This window comes from Elgaria multicarinata, chromosome 11 (assembly GCF_023053635.1).
Source record: "Elgaria multicarinata webbii isolate HBS135686 ecotype San Diego chromosome 11, rElgMul1.1.pri, whole genome shotgun sequence".
Lineage (NCBI taxonomy): Eukaryota > Metazoa > Chordata > Lepidosauria > Squamata > Anguidae > Elgaria > Elgaria multicarinata.
In genome coordinates, this window is record NC_086181.1 from 33073771 (window position 1) to 33096420 (window position 22650).

The window sequence follows — 22650 nt, forward strand, 5'->3', positions numbered from 1 at the left end:
TTATGCTCAGTGAATTGTACTGAGTAAATGTGCTTCAGATTGCATCTGAAGGATAACATGGATGGGTACCCCTACAGTATTAGTCAATTGCTATTATTATAGCAATTTAATAACTGTGTCAGTTCATAGGGTTTTAAAAATATCAAACCTTTTTAAAGTTTAGGGGCCTTATAACAGTAATAGCCATTCTAGACGCTAAACAAACAAGAGGAAATAAAGATTAATCACCACCCAGGTAAAAGGGTGCTCAAGAGGGCTGCCAGAGATCAACCCTTTAGTTCTAAAAGATGCATAGAAGGAAAAACCATGCAGAGCAGCACCTCCCATCAATGTGCTGCTAGAAGGTACAGCATTTTTTTTCATTTCTATTTAATTAAGGTGTTCAATTGCAGTATTTCCTAGACAATTGTTTTTGTTTCCTTCTGGTAGAACTTACCAAGGCTTCCACTCCTACCCCTGTGCTTTCAGAAACACCTGAAATCTTTCCATCGCTAACCCCTTCAAAACAATTCCCCCCAGACCCCTTTCAGTACCACCAGATTCAACACCATCTCCCCCACGCAAGGTAAAGAACTGTGTTGCACTGGGTAAGAAACAGACACTGACAAAGCAAGAGAACTGAATTTAAATAAATTCTTTTTTTTTGCCTTTATTTTCAGGGGAATCCAGAGAAATTAAAAACCATGTGAAGAAATTAAAAACCAGAGCATTAAATCAGAGAGAGAAAGGGGGGAGGAAGTGAGACATCAGTCCCACCCAGGACAATTTGGGCTATAACAGCAAAGGAAGGGAGGTAGGCAGGTAGCATAGCTTCCCCTTTCAAGATGCCTGGGCTTCTCCAGTCTTCAAGGGGGTGGGGTGGGCGCCTTGCCTTTCTTCCCCATGTGCCCCCCACATCTTAGCGGTGCTTCCCCTGGGTTTTTTTGGAGTTAACCCTTCCCATCCAAGGTATCCGTGTAGACCATCACTCTGCTAGGAGCTAGAGGGAAAAGAACAATGGAAAACAGAAGTTGATGCGCAACAAACAAGAGAGATGTGTCTAAGCCCCATTCTCCTGCTGTAGTAAACTGATTGTCAATGTTTAGTACAACCTGCTCCCACATAAGCAGTTATTTCACGACTTGGTTGAATTTTCTAAGGCAGCCCCACATTCAAAACCAGATAGTTGTGAACTCTGGCAGCTCGGCCCATCCTTGGGTACCACAGTCCTATGCAGTACATTTTTTTCTACTGTAGATAACCATCCTGTTGAGTTTCTCACACAACTGGTTTTATCTAGTGCTAGTCCTACTTAGAGCAGACCCACTGAAATGAATGGGTCTTAAGTTAGACTAATAATTGGCTACAAGCTAATATCTACTCGCTTTAGATTCCCTTGTCTGCTACTGCACAGACTGAAAGCTTTGGGCTACCTGGTTTCTGGACTTAGAACAATGGTCAATGACTTGTTGTTAGACACTGATGTCTTGAAAGTTCTCCAGATTATGATCTGAAGTTTTAAACACAACTTGATACTTTCATACTCTGTCAGCCTAATCTAGCAATACGGGCTTCAAAATTATGGGACACATGTGCCTAAGCACAACTGGTGCATTGCATTGAAAAAAGCCCAAAGGAAGACGTTTTGCAATGTGGAATCAGTGTGTCAACTTTTAAAAACAATTTTCCTTACAAAATGGTGGTAAAAATTTCAACATGCTGGCAATCAAATAGAATTGTTTTTTGGTGGTCGTAAGTGGGGCTGCAACTAACTATATGACAAGAAATTGGCAAATATATTGAGGAATATACATTTGCTGTGTAACCAGGAAAAGCCTGAATCAATAAGTTTTCATTTGCTTTGACAATTAGTCAGTTGCGGGATAATGTCTTGGCTGTTTTTGATAAAGAATAAACTGGATCACACATCCAGTTCACACAATTGTGCTATTCTCTGTCTCCAGTCAGTACTGAGCAGAACTGGGCGAGATATGTAAGCTCGATTGACCTAGGATTCTAAAGGGGGTTCCTTTCAGTCCTTACCTTGATTGTGTAGCTCCCATATATGACTCCATTCTGCATTAGAAGAAGAGAGGGGGAAGAGAAATTAGAAGCCTGCTACTAATGCATTCTGTTCCTAAATAAGCTCCAACTGCCCAGAGAGCTTTGTTGATTGGGTGGTATAGAAATGCAATAAATATATACAGTTTAAGCAGCTCACTCCTCTACAGGTTTCTAAATTTCAACATTAAGAGGTGGGATCCAGAATACATGCCTTTAGTCCCTGTGCACTGAAGGGAGAAACCCTCCAAACTTTGACTCAGTCCATCTAAAATTATATGTAGAGATCTGCACCAAGTTATCAAGGGTAGAGGTGAGGGTGGGGACTGTATGAAACCTGTCTCCCTCCAACTTTAGCCAAATCACAGGCCCTCTTAGCCTTCTAAAGACAATCACTATGGCTATAACAAAAGGTGTGCTTTGTCCCCTCCTCCCATAGTAATATGAACACTGGTCTGGGGAAAATGTAGAATTCGAAGATCAAACATGTTTTATCTAATGAGCAGTGAAAAAGTAGAGGAAAATAAATCCTAAATTCACAAGACTTGTCCTTTATATTTTCACAGGCTGCCAATACTATGCCAGAACCCACCCATTCCATGAATTACAACAGACATTCTCTGCACCCTGAGACATACGTGACTTGCCCATTCTCTCACCATCACCATACACATCTCTAATCTTCCAAATGAAAGATTTCTTCATCTTCACCGTCTCTCTCTCTCTCTCTCAAATATATTCAACAGCTTTTAAATCTCAACATATACATAACTTCCCTTCCCCTCCCCTCCAATAGCAGCACTGGGCTCCTTCCACAATCTTACCTTCCAAGTGATAATTTCTTGCAGCCTGCCAGTCGTCAGCTTCCATTTTCTCCCAGCATGCTCCAGTGTCTGCATCTTCTACATCCTTATCTGGTGCCGTCCCACCACCCCCTCCATGCCCAGCTCCTGGCTCATTGATAAAGGAGAGGCCCCACTCATTTTGAAAGATGGCTCCCAGGTGCTGCCGCCGACTGCTGTCAGATGGCGGGGGACTGCTCGGGGGTGGCGCCAAGACACAATTGGGGAGGCTATTAGTGGTGCGGACTGCTGAGGCAGGAACGTGGCAGGCTTTCCCTGGTTGATCCAAGTTCTCTTTCAGCTTGCTAGCATAAGAGATCTTGGGGATGATCCGGGCGCTGCTGCTATCAACCGGGAAAGCAGGAAGGGGGCGGAAGAGTGACCATGTTTCCTTCCCAGAATCCTCAGTGGCTGCGTTGGTGGGATTAGATGTAATGGCAGGCTTCTCACTGGCTTTGACAGTGCTGTCTCGTTCTGATTCAGGAGATGATGATGGGGAGGGTGGGTCAGAATAGCCACGGCGTCGATGCTGCCATCGCCCATTAGAAATGCCCTCAGGAGCACAGTGGTGGCCGTTGGTGCTGGGGCCCCATTCCTTGCGATCTGAGGGGCTGCCCCGGTAGGTCTTCCGGTAGGCAGCATGGAAGGGCCGACCATGGTAGAAGTGATGAGGGTAGCGACGGGGGTGGTGAGCAACCGGAGGGTCCCGTTCAGAGAGTTGGAGATTGCGGATATTAAGGCTGTTAGAAGGGCTCAAGGGAACACTGGGCTCTTCAGCTATGTCGGAGGGTGCGGTATACCCATTTGACTCCCACGAACCTGAAGAGGAAGGACAGCAAGGGTAAGGAAAATGCCTGGATCGGTTATAGATTGTAGGATATAGAGTAAGTCTTCCACAAGGCATTACATAACAGGAAAGAAAATGCCTTCCTTGTTTCCTTCTGTCATCCTCCCACTATTAACACTGTCACTGTAAGCTCCTCAGGCCAGGGACCCACCCTTTATTTTGGCTTATGTTAATGCTATATAAAGCATCATTTTCACTGATGGTGCACTAACGAGAATCAATATGTCTAACCCCCGCAGAGTGCGAGTACTTAGATTTTTGGTATTAAGGCTCGGAAAATACCAGGACACCTAAACATTTGAATATTTACATGTTTTGTTTCTGTGAAATACAGACATTTTTCTTCAGCTTGGGATCAACAGGCCATAAATAAGCAGGGACTGGACCCCTGTGGCGGTACACATTCCAGAACTTATAGTCACTTCATGGGGGGGGGGGGGGGGGAGATGACCAGTTCATTAAGGTCTTCCCGTCAACAGACAATTAAAAACAAAATCCCAGGTTATGCTAACTCCCTAAATCTGAGACAAGAAATACAGAATGCCTTTGCAAAAACAAGGAAGAAAGAGTTGTAGGTGGGGTTGGTGGAAAAAAAGCATTCCTTTTCTGTGCTGACACAGCTTAAGAAATTATAAAATCTGAGAATACCACTTCTGAGGCTGTATTAACACACACCCTGATTTTTTTGTGGTTATTTCAATCAGCCTTGCAAATAAGCCCACAAAAATTACTAGACTGCATTTTTACTAGCCTGCTAACAGGTTAGTAGCCTGTTTCCATGCTACCTGTAGAGGAGAGGAAGTCCCCTGTTTTGTAGGCAGAATAAAAAAATCCAACACCACACGGGTTACTAGTCTCTTGGCTTTCTATTGCTTTCTATTAAACAGGCTGGCAGAGGAGGGGCAGATTTCCTTTCCTCCACAGCCTGCTGTCTGTCCTCTGCCAGCACACTCACTTGCCTCTATGAAATTCCTGGTCACCAGAATTGCTAAATACAAGCCTAACTTAGCTTTTAAATCATTCTTCCTTCAGGTTTTCAAGCTTCTCTCTACAATGAGAAGAGCCAAGGAAGGAAAAACAGATGGATCCTCAAACCTCTCTCCAAAGATTCCACAAGCTCTGGACCCAGGAGTGCTTCCTGTCACCCCTAGAGCCTAACCCCACTTCTCAGAGAATCCTGATGTCCCCAGTTCTTTTGAACCTGCAGACTTCATTCCATTCCTAAATAAACTATAGCCCTTCCCCAGAATGTGCTAGGAGGAGGAAAGGAGTACTAAGATTTATGCCAAATTTGTATCTAGTAAGAGTGACAATCACATCTTTCTCCATACCATTTCAACAGATAAGGAAGGCTGAGTGAAGGGTGCATACAGGGTGTAATTCAAGGCTCTAGGTTCTCAGGGTGAATGTATCTCACCCAACACTGAGGCACAGCCACCTCTGGGACAGAAACACACACAGACAGTATGACAGAAGGGAAAAGGGGGGAGGCCCCAGTCCCAGTTCAGTGCAACACACCTTCTCTGGAGACCTGGCTTGGCCTGTAGCCCAGCTCTGCTCCACCCCCTGCATGACAGAAAGAAGGTTTTTACTTTCAGTGGTTACAGGCAATAAGGATAGCTAGAACTCAGAAGCATGTTACAAAAGGCAATCAGCCAAACAAGAGCCATTGAATAAATAACTGAATTGGACCCACCACAGTGAGGAACAGGAAACTGAAACCCAGGAAAGGGAGTGTTGCCTAGTGAGTTGAGTCACCAGGGAGGAAAAATGACTCCTTTTTTTGTGGAGAGATGGGGTGGCTAGTAATTTACTGTGGGGTTTCTCCAACATGGGTTGTCTGAGCCTGCTGGGGGAAAGGGCTGAAGGAAATTTTATCTGGGGGTGGGGATTGCAGCCCTGCAAATCTAGCAGAACATCAATGGCTGAGGCGAGTAAAACTGAGGTATGAGTGCAGGTGATAACTTCCTTGTCCCAGGAGTCCAGAAACTCTTGGACTAAGTGGGTAAGGGATGCAGACAAGGAATTGGGGAGGGGAGAGAGACAGCTGGTTGGGAGTAAGCAGATCTGAGAAAATATGTCAAAATGAATGAATATGTCAAAATTTTAAGCATCCAGCATCAAATTTCTAGTGTCTGGATGCCCAGGCTGCTCAATTTTTACTAGCTCCAAACTAGGCTCCCGTGACTCAGAACAGCCTTCTCCAAATGGGTGCCATCCAGATGTGTTGGGCAGCAGCCCCCAGCCAGCATTGCAGTGCTTGGAGTCCAACACATCTGGCAGACACCTGGTTGGGAATGGCCGACTTAGAATATAAATTGCTGGATGCCAGGCCTTCTGAGTCCATCTAAGTTACCTGCTCGGATGCGGTTGCTGAGGTTGTGGCATTTCTCCTTCTTCCCCCCCAAAAGCCGCAGCTCCTCTTCTGGGTTGCGATTCTCATCCATGCCTAGTTCCTCTTTCTGCATGGCCTCTGACTGGTCTGGAACGCGGGTCAGCAAACAAAAAGCAGAGCCTCAAGGATGCAAAAGGTGTTCCTTAACACCAGAGACCTGACCACAACCCTGCTCTTAACCCTCTTTGTAGGAAAACAGCTACTTCCCAGGGAACACTTTGTTTCTGCACTACAAACTAGCAGCCTGTTCCTGAAAGTGACAAGACTAGAATTTGCCCACAACACAGAAGGACAAGAAAGCCACCTAATTGCAGAGATTTCTCTAATGAAAGGTCCCAGATCCCCTGCAGAGCTCCCCAAATTCTGCAATGCTACCACAGTTTAAGAGAGATGAAATGGGGATCTTTAGTCCTTGTACCAATACTTTTTATCCCTTGATGGATCTTAAGCTCAGACACCCTAAACGAATCCCTAGATAAAAGACCTCATACAAACGCCTCTGTACAGATGAAAATGAAATAACGTTCCCCTTTAAAATCTCCTCTCTCAGTTGTCTCTGTGTCCTATTACTCTCTACCCCTCATTACTCAGCACTGCTGCAACCCAGGGGGATCCAGTCCAAAATTCGTTACCTCCCCACAACTGTAACGGAAGCTTCCTTCCTTCCTTCCTTCTCGACGGCTAAACCCTCGATGCCTTAAAAAGAAAGAAGAAAACGCTGCTTCTCTCCACTCAAGGCCTTTCTTGCGCGCAGCCCACCCCTAATGTGACTCCCCACCCCCTTTGTGAACAGCTGAGCCGCCCTCTAAGAAGTTACCCCCCAAAACCGCCGAACTAAACCTATTCTCCCTCCCCACTTTCTGGGGGGACGCAAACTTCCCCTGGCGTCGTTCCAGCCCCTCGGGCCCACCTTGCCCGCGTTCCGTCTATTTGGGCCCTCCTCAGAGCACAGCTAAGCCCCCCCCTAGGCCCGGCCTCGCGCTCCCAAAAATGCAGCCAGGAAGCCCGCTTTTAAAAAAACCCACCGCCCCTCCGAAGGAAGGCCCTGAAGAGAAGCCCCGCGACCCCTTCGCCCCAAGTGCCCGGCCGGCTGCCCGCCTCGAACCAACGCCGCGCCCGCCTGCGCTCTAATCTCGGTCCTCCCTCAGGCCCAGGCGATTTCCCCCAAGCCCGCCCGGTACATTCACCCAGCCAGCCCCCGCCACGTGACCGGTTTCCCCCTTCGGCCTCCTCTGGTCATGTGACCGCCACAGCCCCGCGGCTTCCGGGGAGGTACCCCTAGCACGTGACGCAGCCTGGGTCATGTTACTTCCTTCGTTATCACGTGATCGCCTGGAGGGTGTTTCTGTGTGTCTCCCCCTGCGCCGCCTTTGCGATTGGTTGGTTGGTTGGATTCCATTTTTCCTTCTTCTTTCCATTCCGCGCAGCGTGTTTTTCATTATTATTTTTTATTCATAAGTTTCCCGTACAAGGGGTTGAATCCAGGGGTAGCCATACTTAAAGTAAACCCATTGAAATCTACGCGATTTGAAGGAGTCATTGCTACCTTTGGGTAAAATCCAACATAAGTCCTACTTGGAGTAGACCCATTGAAATGAATGGGGCTTCAGTTAGTCATGACTAACTTAAATCTCCTTCATTTCAACGGGTCTATTCTAAAACCCCATTCATTTCAATGTGTCTACTCTAAATAAGACTTGTTGGGTTTTGTCCCGTTGATGGCGAAGTATGGCTAAATCTAGATCCAACCCGTTTTATTTTTTTCATTTAACCCAGCCTTCCGCTCTCCAGATAGATTGGCCTGCAGCGTTTAGTTGGCTAGGAATCATGAGTGTTGCAGTCCCACACATCTGGGGGACACCAGGTTGGGGAAGGCTAGTTAACCCAATGCATGCTTACCTGAAAGTGAACCTCATTGAGCGCAGTGGAAACTTCCTTCTGAGTAAACACGCACACAGCCCATCTGCAGATCAATGGACACATGCTGATTATATATAATCTCAGTGGACTTGATTTTATAAGGTATTTGCATAGATCTATTCACACTTAATTGCAACACTAGGTATTGGATGATTATATGTAATCAAGTGCAGATCATACGTCACAGCACTAGGCACAGGGTCATCTCGGAAACTTTATTTTTTATTCTTTTTTACCTGCTGCAGTGTGATTTATTGCTTTAACAACCACAGAAACACACCTAGGTGCTATTGAGATAACAGTAACTGCAAACTTATTTATTTTCCTTGACACTGTTCATTTCACTTATGCTATCACCGCCCTTGACTTGGAAGGTTTACAGTTAAGGACATAACGGAACTTGTAATCACAGCTGCTTATATTTAGAAGGAAGATGCATAAGAAAATACTCTGCATCACCCTCCTTGCACAAGAGCAAGTCTGGTGCAATAAAGGAAGCATAAAACCAGCTGTACCTTAAAGCAGGGTTTCCTGTTACAGACTGAGATACATTGTAAAAGACAGCAAGTATGAGGAGAGGCACGGTAGGGCTGCCATGCCTGTCTAGGACTAACACCTCCATGTTCAGGATCATTACCTATATCTCATGGCTGGAGGGAATCAGTTTGGAGCATGCCATGTATAGATGTTTATGCACAGGTGTGGCTGGATTGGGCCCTGACTGTGCAGAATGCTGTGGGTCCATCCCTGGTATGGGAGTCTAGCAGCCTCCCCCAACCTGGCGCCTTCCAGATGTGCTAACTACAATGCCATCATTCCCATTTGACACACTGGCTGCGCCTGAAAGTTGTAGTGCAGCACATCTGGAGGGCCCCAGTTGGGGAAGACTCATGATGTGCAAATGGAAGGAAGATTTGGATGGAGGCACCAGACCAGGTAGGAAACCACCAAGACACGGGAGCAGAAGATATCAAGCCACCAAAACAGGGTTTCTTAAGATTAAAAATAAACCACATACTCATCCAACCACAGCACAGCACCCCTTCAGTCTGGACATACTCTCTTCTCCGTATTCCCTTCTGGGTTTGTTTTTTGGTATTTATTTTTATTTTTTTGCAAAGTCTTCATTAGAAGAGAAGGTACCATGTGGATTCCCCTTTCTACTTAGAGCAGGAAACCTCCCCAACAATCATACTCTGCCCACATTTTCTTCCTGGCATGAATGGATCATGAAGATGTTTTGAAAGGCATACTATTTCCTTGCAGTATTTTACAATTTAGTGCCAGTGGTTAGCAACTGTCCAAGGGCAGGTTTGGTCCCCTGCCAAAACCCAGGGAAAATAGATCTTCCGTTTCCTCTTCTCAATACACAGCACTTCCCACATCTCCTCCCCAGAAAATCCAAAGCATCCATCAGGGTGCTGTGTTTGCTGCAACACAGAGGGACGAGCCAGAGAAATGTCAACAGCCAGCCCCCCTTCAAATATAGGTTCTGAAAAATCCAGAACTAACAGGGAAGCATGTCTACGCATTCATTATTTCCCTCATCTCCTGGGAGAGGCGACAGGCAGTAGCAGAACAGGGCAGCTGCCAAACTGTGGGGCAGGATTTGGCCCATAGGTACACACTTTCCCTTCTCACCCACAATTACCTAACAGACACAACCCCGATGGCTGGATAGAAGGATGACCTAGTAGAGGAGAGCTCTTCTAAATATCCTGCTAGATTCCTGTCTAGGCATGAGAAATCCCCTGAAAATAGCATCCCACCTTTCTCCTGCAAGAAATAACAAACTTGCTCCACTTTTTTTTTTTAAAGCAGGAACCTTTATCACAATAATTTAATAGAAAAAACACAATTTTAAATAAATTATGCAAATACAAAAAAAATACAATTATTAATGCAAGATTACCTCCTCCAGGGAGGGGAGGATATACAGAAAAAAGAAAATGAAGGCCGGGGGGGAACGAACACCTTCTCCCCAGTAAAATTACCTTCACCAGTCTGCATTTTTACAAAATGCAAAGGTTCATTACAATCTCACCTTCCCCTCCCCTCTAACATCATCAGGAATATCCAAGCCCGTTCCATCAAAGGACTGTTTCAAGGGGCTGTTGGAATTTCCCATCTTACATTTTGCTGAAGGTGGGGTGAAATACTGTACCGTTCCCTATGGAAATAAATGGGGAGCAAAATGTATTCCCGGGGGGAGGGGAGAAGAGAATCAGTGCTCCAAGTCTGTCGGTTGAAAGATGAGGACAAATATGGAGGTCAAAACTCTATGCTTACATTTTGCACTGGATTGTGGCGAGAGTGTTTGTGGGGGGGGGGGAATCATTTGACCACATATTCTGGTGTTTCAGAAAGGTGGGTTTGAAGCATCTTACATACAGATGGGGGTGGGTCATGCCGTGTATTGTGAGAGGGGAGCATTCAAATGGAACCAGGACATGTACTTAAAGGGAGACCATGTCAAACTGTGTTTTTGACTGGGGGGCGGTGGGCGCTGTTTCCATACCCAGAGCTTCTCTAGCAGGGTAACAACAGACAAGAAAACTTGTCTCATAGATGCCTTTGGTTGTTGCGTGTTCTAGTGGGAAGGCCGACACAAAAAATATTTTTCCTTACTTATTTTAAACTGGATTTAGCCACCACTGCTAACAGGAGGCTAAGTCTAGTTTACAATATTCTAGAAAAAACCCAAACTATTGCTCAAATGGAATATGCTTTACAGTTTCAGCTATTCCATTCTAAAACAACCGTTTCAGTCTTACCTTAAATCCAGATGGTTTCCCCCCCCCCCCCCCACCCAGACAGATAAATTAAAACAAAGTGAAAAGAAACAAAGGGCTGGAGGAGACGGATTGAAAATAAAATCTTCTGTAAGGAAGAAGGACGGAGGTCAAAGAATTCAGAGGTTCTGGACTGGGGAATTAGAGTTGGCTTATTGAAACAAACAAACTGGGCACATCCCTGTCTAGGTAGCACCGTGCCCTTGACCTCTGAAAGAGGAAGTCAAAATTGGCGTTCCAAAATGTAGTCACCAACAGTAGAAGTCCAAAATGTGATGGATCCCTGCACTGGTACGCTTTGCTATTTTGGTATTCATGTTGTTCCCCGGATACTAGTTTAGAGAGCGGTGAGGAGTCAGGCGGTCTCAGGTCTGGAAGGAAGCTATTCTGGGTCAAAGAGGTTGTGAATAAAGGACCATCTTGAGCAGCCTTCCTCAACCTGGGGCGCTCCAGATGTGTTGGACTGCACCTCCCAGAATGCCCCAGCCAGCCGAGCTGGCTGGGGCATTCTGGGAGTTGTAGTCCAACACATCTGGAGTGCCCCACGTTGAGGAAGGCTGATCTTGAGGATTATGAGACAGGGAGAGAATCTGAGTTCGAGGGGAAGTGGAAGGCTGGGCATTTAGGATTATGACTCAAACATTAAGGATTGGGGGGGGGGGGGGACACATGCCGGTAAAACGGAGGGTGGGCCAAGGTGTCAACTGTCACTATAGAGGGAGGTTGGGGACTCAGGGAGGTGAAGTCAAGGGAAAGGAGCAGGGGGAAAAAGCCCTAAAGGTGAGATGGGTTAGAAAGGATATGAACACCATTGGGAAGACCTTGGGGTAAAAGATCAAAAGGAGGAAACAGGTTCTCCTTTGGCACTGAATGGATAGAGTGACAAGGACGCTGGGAATGAGGCGGGATCAGTCTTTGAAAACCGCCTGGTGGCCGTGGGGACGTTCGTCGTGCATGATGTGTCGGCGGACATGAATACGCCGGACACGGTGCTCCCGCCCGTCTTCGTCGTCACCGGTGCGGAGGGGGCCTCCGCCCCCACCTGCAACCCCACCGGTGGCCTCCAGGAGGGCCTTGTCTGGCACGCGGGGCGTCTCGTAGATCAGAATGTTCAGGGTTTCCTCAAAAATCCGTGCCTCCGGGAACTCCACCTGCGCACACAAGAGAAGCAAGTTCACATTGGGCAATATCAATGCCGTCCATCAGTGGGCGGAGAGTCAGTGTAGCGCTGCAGGAGCTGTGCTTCGATATGCAATTCCCAGTTCATATCAAAGCTCCCAGGGTGGCCTTAGGCATGCTACTGTTTCTCATTTTGATCTAGCTGGCAGGGTTGTTGCAAGCGTAAGGCTCACCTGCTGCTCTAAACTTCTTGGAAGACAAAAGCATACGCAGAGAGCTGTGTTTAGCTAGATGGAAAAACTATTAATGGCTATTATTATTATTATTATATTTATTTGTATCCCGCCTTTTGCCCAATGCTGGGCCTCAAGGCGGCCTTACAAAGTTTAAAATATACATTGGGGGGGGGGGGAAACAAAACCATAAACAATTAAAAAATACACAACAAAATTATAAGACATTGACATAGATGGAGGGCTGGATTATTCTCCAAAGGCCTGCTTGAACAAAAAAGTTTTAGCCTGCTTCCGAAAGCCCATCAAAGAGGGAGCCAGCCTAGCTTCCCCAGGAAGAGAGTTCCAGAGCACCGGAGCAGCCACCGAGAAGGCCCTCTCCCATGTTCCCACCAAGCGTGCCTGTGAAGAAGGTGGGACTGAAAGAAGGGCTTCTCCAGAAGATCTCAAAGCACGGGCAGGCTCATAAGGGAGAATACGGTCTCTCAGATAACCTGGACCCGAACCATATAGAGCTTTATAGGTCATAACCAGCACTTTGAATTGTGGAATCACTAGCCATGATGCCTATACATTAGCCTCAATACTGAAGACAGCGTGCCTCTCAATAGCAACTGCTGGGGAGCCTGAGTGGGAGGGGGTTGCTGCACTCATGTGCTGCTCGTGGGTTTCCCATTGGGGCACCCGGTTGGCTGCTGTGAGAAATAGGATGCAGGCGCAGAGAGGCCTTTGATCTGATTCGGCACGACTCCTCTTTATGCTCTTAACTGCATCGAGGACAGTTGAGCTTAAGTAGCCTCTTATAAAGAGATTCATCGGGTTTATCCATGGATGAATAATAGTGGCCTTGTTGCAAGAACGAAAAAGCATGTGCATCTCCTGAGCTTCATTATAAATCATTCTAGCGGTGTTGGGAAGTTGAAAAGCTGTATCCACCAGAGCCAAATTGTGTAATGAGACACAATTCAAAAGGGCCGGGGTGGGTGGGGAGGAGATCGTACAAAATGGTAGCGATGGGAAATGGGCAGTTCAACTGGTCTCACAAAATACCGAATTGTTGTGAAGAGTATCTGTGGGCTTTGGTCTATCGCAGCTTTTTTCTGCCCCCTCAATCGGAAGTGAAGAAACCTGGACAATGTCATCTACTGCCATAAATGCCCCCATGTAAGCCACTTACGGAATTTATCTTGGCTGAAGAGTGGTGTAAATTTATTATTTATTATTATTATTGCTTATTAAAGCTGATTTTAAAAGGTGGATGTTTTCTACCATAAGGTGTGTGTCTTTGGAATGAACCAAGTAATCTAAAAGAAAAGGGGGGAGAATATAGTCTACAGGTGCTGCAGTTACCAACTTGAAAGGTAGGAATATTCTTGAAACATCCCAATAGGGCACACGTACACTGTATGTGCATGGAACTGTACCCACTAACATGAGAACAAACCAGAAATGGAGCAATGAGCCAGGATCCCAGGTTCGTATGACATGCTACACAAAGCATTTCTGGCTTGTTGAGCTTGTTGCGATAGTGGGAGGAGCCAAGGGAGAGCCAATGGGCTGCATGCCCCCCTAAGGGGACGACGACTCATTCACGGTAAGCCAGGAACGCGCTAGAATCTTAGCATACAATTCTGTGCAAACAAGGCCAAAGCATAACAGGAAATGGCAGACCCTTATCTGGAGCGCAGCAGACTGCCCGGGAGTTACCTTGGTCTGCTTCTTCTCGGTGGCATACACAATGGAGGTGCAGCAGACTTCGGCGATCTTGCGGCCCTGCCCATAAAACGACCAGCAACAGATCTCATCCCCAAGGACGTCTTTGATGAAGAGCACCCGTCCATTGAAGCGCAAAGCTAGTTTGTCAAACAGTTCAATATTCTTCAGTAAGTTGTCGTCAGAGTTACTGGAGGGGAAGAAGAGAGAAAAGTGGTGGTGTGGGATGTCCGAGATCCTAGCGAGGCGGTGGAGGATTTTGCTCTTGGCGAGCCTGGAAGATGCAGGTGAGTAAACAATGCAAAGCTACACCCAATTCCAGCAGGCGTATCTTACCTTGTATATGAATACTTGTTATTACTTCTGTTATGCAGTAATTTCACCACAGGCTAAAAAAAGGATGGAAAGACATGGGTGAATGACAATACTATGGAAATGTAAGAAAAAGTGAAATGACTAGTTCTCCCCCTGACTGCTGCCATTTTTTTTAGTCTGCTTAAGACAAACTGGTGTCACCTGTAACTAGTTGCCTTGGTCACTAGCTGAGCTAAAGTGATTTCATTTTTATTTAGTATGCTTCTATACCACCCAATAGCCAAAGTGCTCTGGGCAGTTAACAAAGGTCTCACGGAATATTCACAACCATTCTAACTTCTAGGGGTCTACGTCAGGCCCATTCAGCACTATGTGCCCACAACGCGGAAAGTGTCAAAGTAACATCCAGGTGGCAGCCGTATCATGTGGCAAGTGACTCCTGTGCACAGTGGCTTACGACATCTGTCAGCTGCCACCATGCACTTTGCCTCCACATGTCTACAAAACATCCCCGTCAGAAACTAAGAAAGCCAGGCTCAGGCAGCTGATTTGTGCAACACGGTCCCTAGTCCCAGAAGGTAGAAAATCAGTACAGCTGCTCTAAGAGGCATTGGGTAGGCTGGCGGAGGGAAAAGCCCTCACACATAAGGGCCTGTGTGCTGTTAGTTAGAAGGATCTGTGCTATAAGGAGACACAATCATCCCTCAAATAATTGTGTCAGGTTCCAGCACACCTGGAAGGCATCAGGGTGGGGATGGCCGAGATATATATTATAGCAAACTTCCCCAACCTGCTGTCTTCCAGATGTTTTGGACTAAAACTCCCATCAGCCCTAGCCAGCATGGCCAATGGTAAGGAATGCTGGGAGCTATAGTCCAAAACATCTGATGGACACTAGATTGGGAAAGGTTGCATTGTGGGCCTAGTGAGCTAGGACTTCATAGAATCACAGAATAGTAGAGTTGGAAGGGGGCTATAAGGCCATGGAGTCCAACCCCTTACTCCATGCAGGAATCCACTCTAAAGCGTCCCTGACAGATGGTTGTCCAGCTGCCTCTTGAAGGCCTCTAGTGTGGGAGAGCCCACAACCTCCCTAGGTAACTGGTTCCATTGTCATACTGCTCTAACAGTGAGGAAGTTTTTCCTGATGACCGACCGGACATCAGGAAAAGCTAGGAAAAACTTCACCAGGTCTAAGGGTGGGGAAAGTAAGTGCATGCCTGCCATGCTCCCTGCACTCCTGCATATAGCAGCCTGATTGGCCCTAGTCTTGCACCTGGACACCGAGCCGAGCCACCTACACCAGCCCGATCAGTACAAGGTCCTTGGGGCTGAGCCTCATGAGACTTCACAACCTCTTTACCTTGGAGCAGCTTGAGATGATCTGCTGCTCCTCCTTGGGAGATGTCACCATTGGGATGTGGCAGAGGGGGTCAAAGGCTTCACTTTTTTGCTGGGCAGAGAAAAAAAAGGAGAAACATATATATTATAGCCCTATTAGATGCCTCAGAACCTGCCATAGTTTACTTACTCACCTGGTTCTCCCGTAACGGCAATTCCTGGGTTGTTTAAACAACCCAGGAATTGTCGTGGCCGAGTGGGAGTGAGCGAGCAAGCATGCTGCCTCCCACACACTTTCAATTAACAACCCAGGAATACCCCCATTCTTGGCTTATTGGGACGTCTGAACCTGAAAACTCCAGGTTGTTCAGGGCTTAAACAATCCAACAACAAACCACAGGTTAACTCTGGGTTGTTTAACTCCTAAACAACTGGGTTTCGATGTCATGATAACAATCCAAGACCATGATGTCCCGAGGTTGTTAATTGAAAGTGGAAGCAATGAGCATGCGGGAGGCAGTGTGCTTGCTTGCAGTTGCACAGCCACAACTAACTATGAATTAAACAACCCACGATTAGCCTACATGCGAACCAGGCACGGACTATATTTATATGATGCCTTTCTGCCAGTACACGTATTTAAAAGAAAAAGCCCACAATCTGACAAGTACAATATAAAATGGAGGGGGAGGGAGAAAGAAGAGGGAAGAAATTTATAAGCAAATTCAGGAACCAATTATTACATGTTATATCGTTCTTAAAACAACCAGGGGGAACAGTCGGTTCTCGGAGGGGCAGAGTCAAATAGCAGTGAGTCCCAACCAGGTTAATGGAATGGGCCATGCTGTCACACCTCTCCCTCAGGTACTTCAGTTCCTTCGAACAGCATGAGGCTCAGAGGAGTCTGCCTGCATCCCAGTTCCTCAGCAGGGATCGGCTCACCTGTAGGGCGAGCTGACAGTCCTCAACCAAGCCTTGGATCAGGTAATACCGGGCCTCACACAGCACTTCTTCCAGCTCCCGCTGGGATTCAGGGAGGGAAACGGAGCCATCTCGCAAGTAGTTCAGGATGGTTCCAAAATGGCGCCCACTCCGGTCAATCAAGATCCAACCTGGTCGTAAAAGCAATACATCCAAATATTCAGTTAATTATAATAACTTCATTCCGTTATTTATAAAAATTTACAACTATTTAAGGAAGAGAAAATTGTTTATCAGTAACTTTGGATTTTACATACTAAACATAGAATGTATATACAAGCGAACATGAAAATGTACATCCCTTATTTAAGTGATTCAGAGAAGGGGATGTCTTACTGACTGATGTATAGAATATGTGTTGCAATATGTATTGTATTATTCTTTCTGGTTGATGGGAAAATATTCAGGGTGATTGTATTAACAGAACAACAACAACAACAATATTATTATTATTATTATTATTATTATTATTTATTACCCACCTCTCCATTTTGATCGAGGCAGGGAGCAACAATAAATGATAAAATACATAAAACTGAATTAAAACATAATATACATTGTTAAAAACATCCTAAAATACATCCTAAGGATTGGATATATAAGGATCCATTCTGGAAGGGCAGAATGCTCTGTAGTCCCTCAACAAAAAATATTGTGGTGGGTGGAAGCAGAGGCCAGGAAGGAAGATCTTTTAAAGAAAACACTTTTAAATGCTGTTTTAGAGAAAACAAACCTATTTAGAGGGGAACGATCCAAATGTTACTATTTGTAGAGATAATAAAGTTGCAAAAATAAGATGTTATGTAAGTTAGTTAAGAATATATATTATCTCGAAAATAAAATGTAAGATTCTTGGCTGTAATGATTCTGAATAGGGCGGGGAGGAAGGTTTCTCTTTTCACTGGACTGCTCTTGCCACTAAGTTAAAGGAATGCTTCAGTTTGATAAGTAGGTTCACACGAGACTGCTGTTTGATTGCATGTGCTTGTACTTTATCAACTGTAATATCACTAAACTGCTATATAGTGTGCGTATTTATTTATTTATTTATTACATTTCTATACCGCCCTATAGCCAAAGCTCTCTGGGCAGTGTACAAAGGTTAAAAACAGTGAACATTAAAACAATTATACAAAAATTTAAAACCACAAAAAGCATAAAAACAACAATATCCATTTAAAACAACTATTCTGAGGTCAGTTAAAAACTCAGCATATGATGTTAACTGCCTGGGAGAAGAGAAAAGTCTTGACCTGGTGCCAAAAAGTTAACGATGTTGGCACCAGGTGAGCCTCATCGGGGAGATCATTCCATAATTGGGGGGCCACCACTGAAAAGGCCCTCTGCCTAGTTGCCATCCTCCGAGCTTCCCTCGGAGGACGACCTTAGATGTCGAGCGTAGTGTATGGGTAGGTTCATGTCGGGAGAGGCGTTCTGTCAGGTATTGGCCATAACAATTCTCAATAGGGCGGGGAGGAGGGTTTCTCTTCTCACTGGACACCTCTTGCCACTAAGTTAAAGGAATGTTAGCTGGGAATATATATATATTCCCAGCTAACAAACACAAGAGAAGAATATTTAGGGAACAGGAATCCATCTCTTAGTAAAACAACTTCCCAATCTCACACATTATTTATTAATTTATTAAAATGTCTACATTCCGTACCCCCATTTCACATCAAATCGAAGGGCACAAGCTGTATCAGTTGTTAAACAATTCGATGGAGAGTTGCAGCAGATAAGAACAACAAAGATGAGGAAGTAGGCATCATAACTTCTGTTACCAGTCAAGTTGAAGGCTTGCCAGAAGAGAAAAATCTTCAATAGGTGCTGGAACTAGTGCTAACAAGGAGGAACGAGCTGGATCTCCCAGGGCAGGGAGTTCCACTGCCTCAGTGCAGCCACAGCAGCAGAAGAGGCCCTTTTACACATGCCCACTAAGGAGGGCCTTCTCTGCTGTGGCACCCCAGCTGTGGAATGAGCTCCCGAAGGAGGTTCGCCTGGCACCTACACTATATTCTTTCAGACGCCAGGTGAAGACCTTTTTATTCTCTCAGTATTTTAAGAGTCTATAAATTTAATTTTAACTTTGTCTTTTAAATTTGTATTTTCTGCACTGCTGCTGATTTTATCCTGGTTGTGTTTTAGATCATGTTTTTTTATATTGTTGGTTTTATACTTTGAATGGTTTTAATTTCTGTGAACTGCCCAGGGAGCTTCTGCTATTGGGCAGTATAAAAATGCAATCAATCAATCAATCAATCAATCAATCAAAGTACCGCAGATTGTGACACAGATCATTCGCATCTGACCAATGTATACAGCCAGGATCATATGGAAAGAAATAGTATTTTAAATTGCAAGCTGTCCAGGGCTCTGACACTAAACAGATTTGTATTGCAAGCCCTGTGGTGCAGGGACCAATATAATTTTAAAAAGGATTTGTTTTGCTTATTTTACTCTGAAGAGCATCAGATGGATAGTGAACGATACACAAGAGGAAACCCTCAAGCTAGGAAGTGGGACCTTAGTTCCTGCCAAACACTTCCAGCTGCAAAGAGAAGATCAGCTTTGTCCCAGTTACTGGTACCAGTGGAGGCTGGTGGCCCCACTGGCATTGGAGTCACCAGTCTCCACTGGAGGGTCCCCTGCCTTCTCCCTTCTACGAAGAACTGCACTCAAACAGCCACCAGCTCTTTGGGGGCACTGCTGAAAAGATACTATTACTTTTGAGGCCGTTTACAGAATATTTGAAGGGAACAAAACCCTTTTCTGGGTCTTTTTTTCTTGGCATTTTAAACCTGCTCTCATTTCAAAGCAGGCTTCCCCAAAACAACTGAGAAAACCACAGAAGAATATCAAACAAGTCCATCAAAACAATACTGTCCATACAGATATTTTGGCAGAGATTAAGTGAAGCCCTCTTCTTAACCTTTCAAAGCAGTCTATAACAAGAAAACCTTTCATCCTTGTTCTAGACGGTTGCAGGGTCTAGTTTAGGCAAAATTCCATGTAGTGTAATACCTTTATTAGACCAATTCAAAGATCACAAAACACATGCAAGGTTTTGAGATCTCCAGATCTCCTCATCAGGCAAGATGTTACAGATAGCAGGGGTCGGAGAGGGAATAGCTGGCTATATTTAGTAGTCATGATGTCTGTCTGGTGAGTCTTAAATCTTAAGGTTTTGTATAGCTTGGCATGTTTCCCTTGGGAAATGGTTCCACAATTGGGTCGCTGGAATTGGGAAGGCCCCACTCTATATCTTCAGAGACTATCTTGGTTAGATGGAACCTAGAGTGGCACAGGACCTGCAAATCTTAATTTAAAAAATCAAATATGTTGTCCAGACCCACAGAGATATAGCAGGATATCAACCTATAATACAGAACAAAACTGAGAAGGATAGAGTGGTTCTCTGCTCTGTCTATTTATCAAATACTGGGTCTGTTCAGACAACACGTTAAGCCATAAAGTTTAGCTCAAAATGTTTAACCATTGTGGCTTTAGCATGTTGTCTGAACAGGTCACTGCTTTCAACTTCTCAACATTCTCTTCTGCATCTACAGGGACTAGAAACTTGCCTTATCTCTTTTAAAACATTGTTTTAAATGCTTTAATTGGTGTTACTGGTTTTAGCTTGATTAATGGTTTAATGTTGTTTTTATTTATTGTTTTATATTGTTGTATAATTTAATCTGTACGTCACCCTGAGATCCTAGAGATATAGGGCAGGATACAAAGGTTTTAATAATAATTTTAAAAAACACACGTGAAAATGATCCTTCTCAGAGGTTCACTATTCAGCATATTAGGAAGCAGGGGTGATTCACAAACGCAAGCTGCATCGTGCAGAAAACGTGAAATCCGGGTTATGGGGATTGCAGGAGAGACTGTGAGAAGCTAAAGTGCGTACCTTCACTATCCGTGAGCACCTCCATCCTACCACTGAACATGGCCTTGAGCATGGTGTCTTGCTTGGTAAGGGTTTGCACGGTCGTGTAGTGCAGGGACCCTCCCACGTTCAGCTTGACATACTTGCTGCTGGGGTTGAGGGGTTTGAGATCAAAAGTCACACCGGCTACTGCTCCGCCATCCCGTCGCTGCTGGGTTAGGACCAGGGGAGCACAGTTCTCCAGGGGTGGGACCTGATCAGCCGTTGCCTCAGCTGACATAGCCACCTGCCAAAGAGAAAAATTGAACAGAGAGACCTTCCAGCACTAGGTTTGCTGCACGGTGGGAGCAGAGCTTGGATTAAGTTGTATTTTTACATTTGTGTCTTAAAGAAACAATTCTTACTGCTGCCATTAGACTTATGCACTGCTCACTCCCATCCCTGCTCTTTAAATCAGTTCCATGTCCTCTACAGCAGCGGTGGGCCTGATTTCAGGCTTACAGGATATTCTTTGGGGGTGTGTGTGTGCGTTTTATTAGAACCCGGAGATCCACCAACCAGAACCAGATGTAAAATAGCGACTCCGGCAGGCAGGCATGTGCTAAGAATTAAGGCACAGGATGCTGTCAAGCATATGATTAGCCCAGGAATTTGTGATCGGTACCAGAACCGAGCTCCCAAGCCCTTTCGTACAAAAATCCACTCCTGTTCTTCCCTTCAAGTGCTCGTCTTTCAGCAGCCTGTGTTTTGTTTTCGGATTGGGGGATGATGGGGTTAGAAGAATTTTAGCTGCTGCCATTGTTAGATAACTTGGAGCCAGTAACCCTTAGCGATCTACTGCAAATCCTCCCTGGAGTTTTACTGGGAGATTCAGATGGAGGTTCTGCCCATCCCTGCTGTCCGGCACTCAGCACACACCTGGCAATGTTTCATAGGAAGTAGCAGATCTACACTCATCTTTATGCCTATTGGCCTTTGTACCCTACAAACCTACCTCAGGCCATTTCCTCCTCCTGTCCACCCCAGCCTTGCAGCCCATCCCTTGTGCCTCCACCACACTGAATTGCCAATGATGTTTCCTCATCTTCCTCCCTGCCCACCTCCAACCTGTACTTATTTATTGGTGCATTCATCTTTTTGATTTGCTAGCCAGCTAGAAATCCTTTGGGGATTGGGAAACAGAATGGCTTGGTTCAGACAACACGCTAAACCATGCAGCTTAACCACAAAATGGTTAAGGGAATGCATGCACCTTAACCATTTTGTGGTTAAGCATGGTTTAGCGTGTTGTCTAAACCAGGCCAATATGAATATACAAAGTAAACAGAGGACAAAATAAATAAGCCTCCCTTCCCTTTGAACTCCTCTCCTCCCTTTTAAACCCTGAATCTTCTTGCACTTTCTTTCCCCCGGATCTGACCAGGCTTCTACGGTCTTTCCCGCTGCACCTGATGGATCCCAATCCTAGCCTCAACTTCTCTACCTAGATCTCTTCCAATTCTTTGGCCTCTACAACATGGATTTTCCCTCTCATCTATTCTAGCTTTCCCCATCCTGGTGCTCGTCAGGAGTGTTGGACTGCACTTCGCATTAAACCCCGGGCAGCATGCCTGGCTGGGGATGATGAGAGTTACAATCCAATACACCCTGATGGCACCAGGAGGGGGGAAGTTACTCTAGTCATTCAGGGCTTCCTCCTCTGACCCTCGCCCACCCACCAGATTCACTCACCTCCCCAAAGGGAATAGGGTGGGCTCAGCCCAGGCCCCTCTCCTTCAGTCTTGCCTCGACTCTAGAGCCCAGCGACCGGTTTAGACGTCTAAACCCAAGAGGAAGAAGGAACTCAACTGCGCATGCACCTCTGTCTTTTTCGCCAGGCCAAAACACACAGTTAGCATCTACATCCGGGTACTCGCCTGCGTCAATTAACGTAAGGCCGAACAGTGCGTCGTCCTAGGGCGGGCATAGAGCTGCGCCTGCGCAGAAGGCGGATGTCAGTTCTGCGGTAAAGGGCGGAGGTTTCGGAGGGGCGCATGCGCACAAAGCAGTTAGTTGAGCCGCGCTGGTTGAGGGTTGGGCTAGCTACAAGGGGGAGGGATCGCCGGCCCTGGGCCCGCGCTGAGGTAGCACCCAGTGAAAACAGCCCCTTTGCCCTTTCATAGCTGTCTAGTGTGCGCCTGCGTGCAATTAAATGCTCCTCTTCTCTTCACGGGACTG

The 22650-nt window shown here is 45.8% G+C and overlaps 2 protein-coding genes across 4 annotated transcripts; both read right to left on the reverse strand.

The window, feature by feature from the left end:
• Positions 1-619: 619 nt before the first annotated feature.
• Positions 620-7316, reverse strand: LOC134406296 (uncharacterized). 2 transcript variants are annotated; one of them, XM_063137650.1, is made up of 5 exons: positions 6086-7316; positions 5248-5295; positions 2865-3701; positions 2023-2055; positions 620-979 (listed from the first exon to the last, which is right to left on the reverse strand). In XM_063137650.1, the coding sequence occupies exons 1-5, from the start codon at positions 6195-6197 to the stop codon at positions 930-932; spliced, it is 1080 nt and encodes a 359-aa protein (XP_062993720.1). In that variant the 5' UTR covers positions 6198-7316; the 3' UTR covers positions 620-929. The 2 variants fall into 2 exon arrangements, with proteins under 2 accessions (XP_062993720.1, XP_062993721.1); XM_063137651.1 differs by lacking the exon at positions 5248-5295 and having other exon boundaries at positions 6086-7315.
• Positions 7317-9855: 2539 nt separating this feature from the next.
• KCTD13 (potassium channel tetramerization domain containing 13) lies at positions 9856-22329 on the reverse strand. 2 transcript variants are annotated; one of them, XM_063137639.1, is made up of 7 exons: positions 22165-22329; positions 20455-20719; positions 16500-16669; positions 15580-15669; positions 14238-14290; positions 13896-14091; positions 9856-11987 (listed from the first exon to the last, which is right to left on the reverse strand). In XM_063137639.1, exons 2-7 carry the CDS (start codon positions 20711-20713, stop codon positions 11745-11747), a joined length of 1011 nt encoding a protein of 336 aa, XP_062993709.1. In that variant the 5' UTR covers positions 20714-20719; positions 22165-22329; the 3' UTR covers positions 9856-11744. The 2 variants fall into 2 exon arrangements, with proteins under 2 accessions (XP_062993709.1, XP_062993708.1); XM_063137638.1 differs by having other exon boundaries at positions 20455-20767.
• Positions 22330-22650: the final 321 nt, after the last annotated feature.

Bases quoted from the DNA above. Each gene is read 5' to 3' on its own strand.
- LOC134406296 (XM_063137650.1), bottom strand. From the start codon at position 6,197: ATGCAGAAAGAGGAACTAGGCATGGATGAGAATCGCAACCCAGAAGAG. The intron at 5,296-6,085 runs GTAACTTAGATG...TCTGTCATGCAG, and splicing joins CAGCAACCGCATCCGAGCAG to GGGGTGGAGCAGAGCTGGGC. The intron at 980-2,022 runs GTAAGGACTGAA...TTTTCCCTCTAG, and splicing joins ATGGGAGCTACACAATCAAG to CTCCTAGCAGAGTGATGGTC.
- KCTD13 (XM_063137639.1), bottom strand. From the start codon at position 20,713: ATGTCAGCTGAGGCAACGGCTGATCAGGTCCCACCCCTGGAGAACTGT. The intron at 16,670-20,454 runs GTACGCACTTTA...TTTTACGACCAG, and splicing joins GGTGCTCACGGATAGTGAAG to GTTGGATCTTGATTGACCGG. The intron at 11,988-13,895 runs GTAACTCCCGGG...TTGTGTGCGCAG, and splicing joins CCGAGAAGAAGCAGACCAAG to GTGGAGTTCCCGGAGGCACG.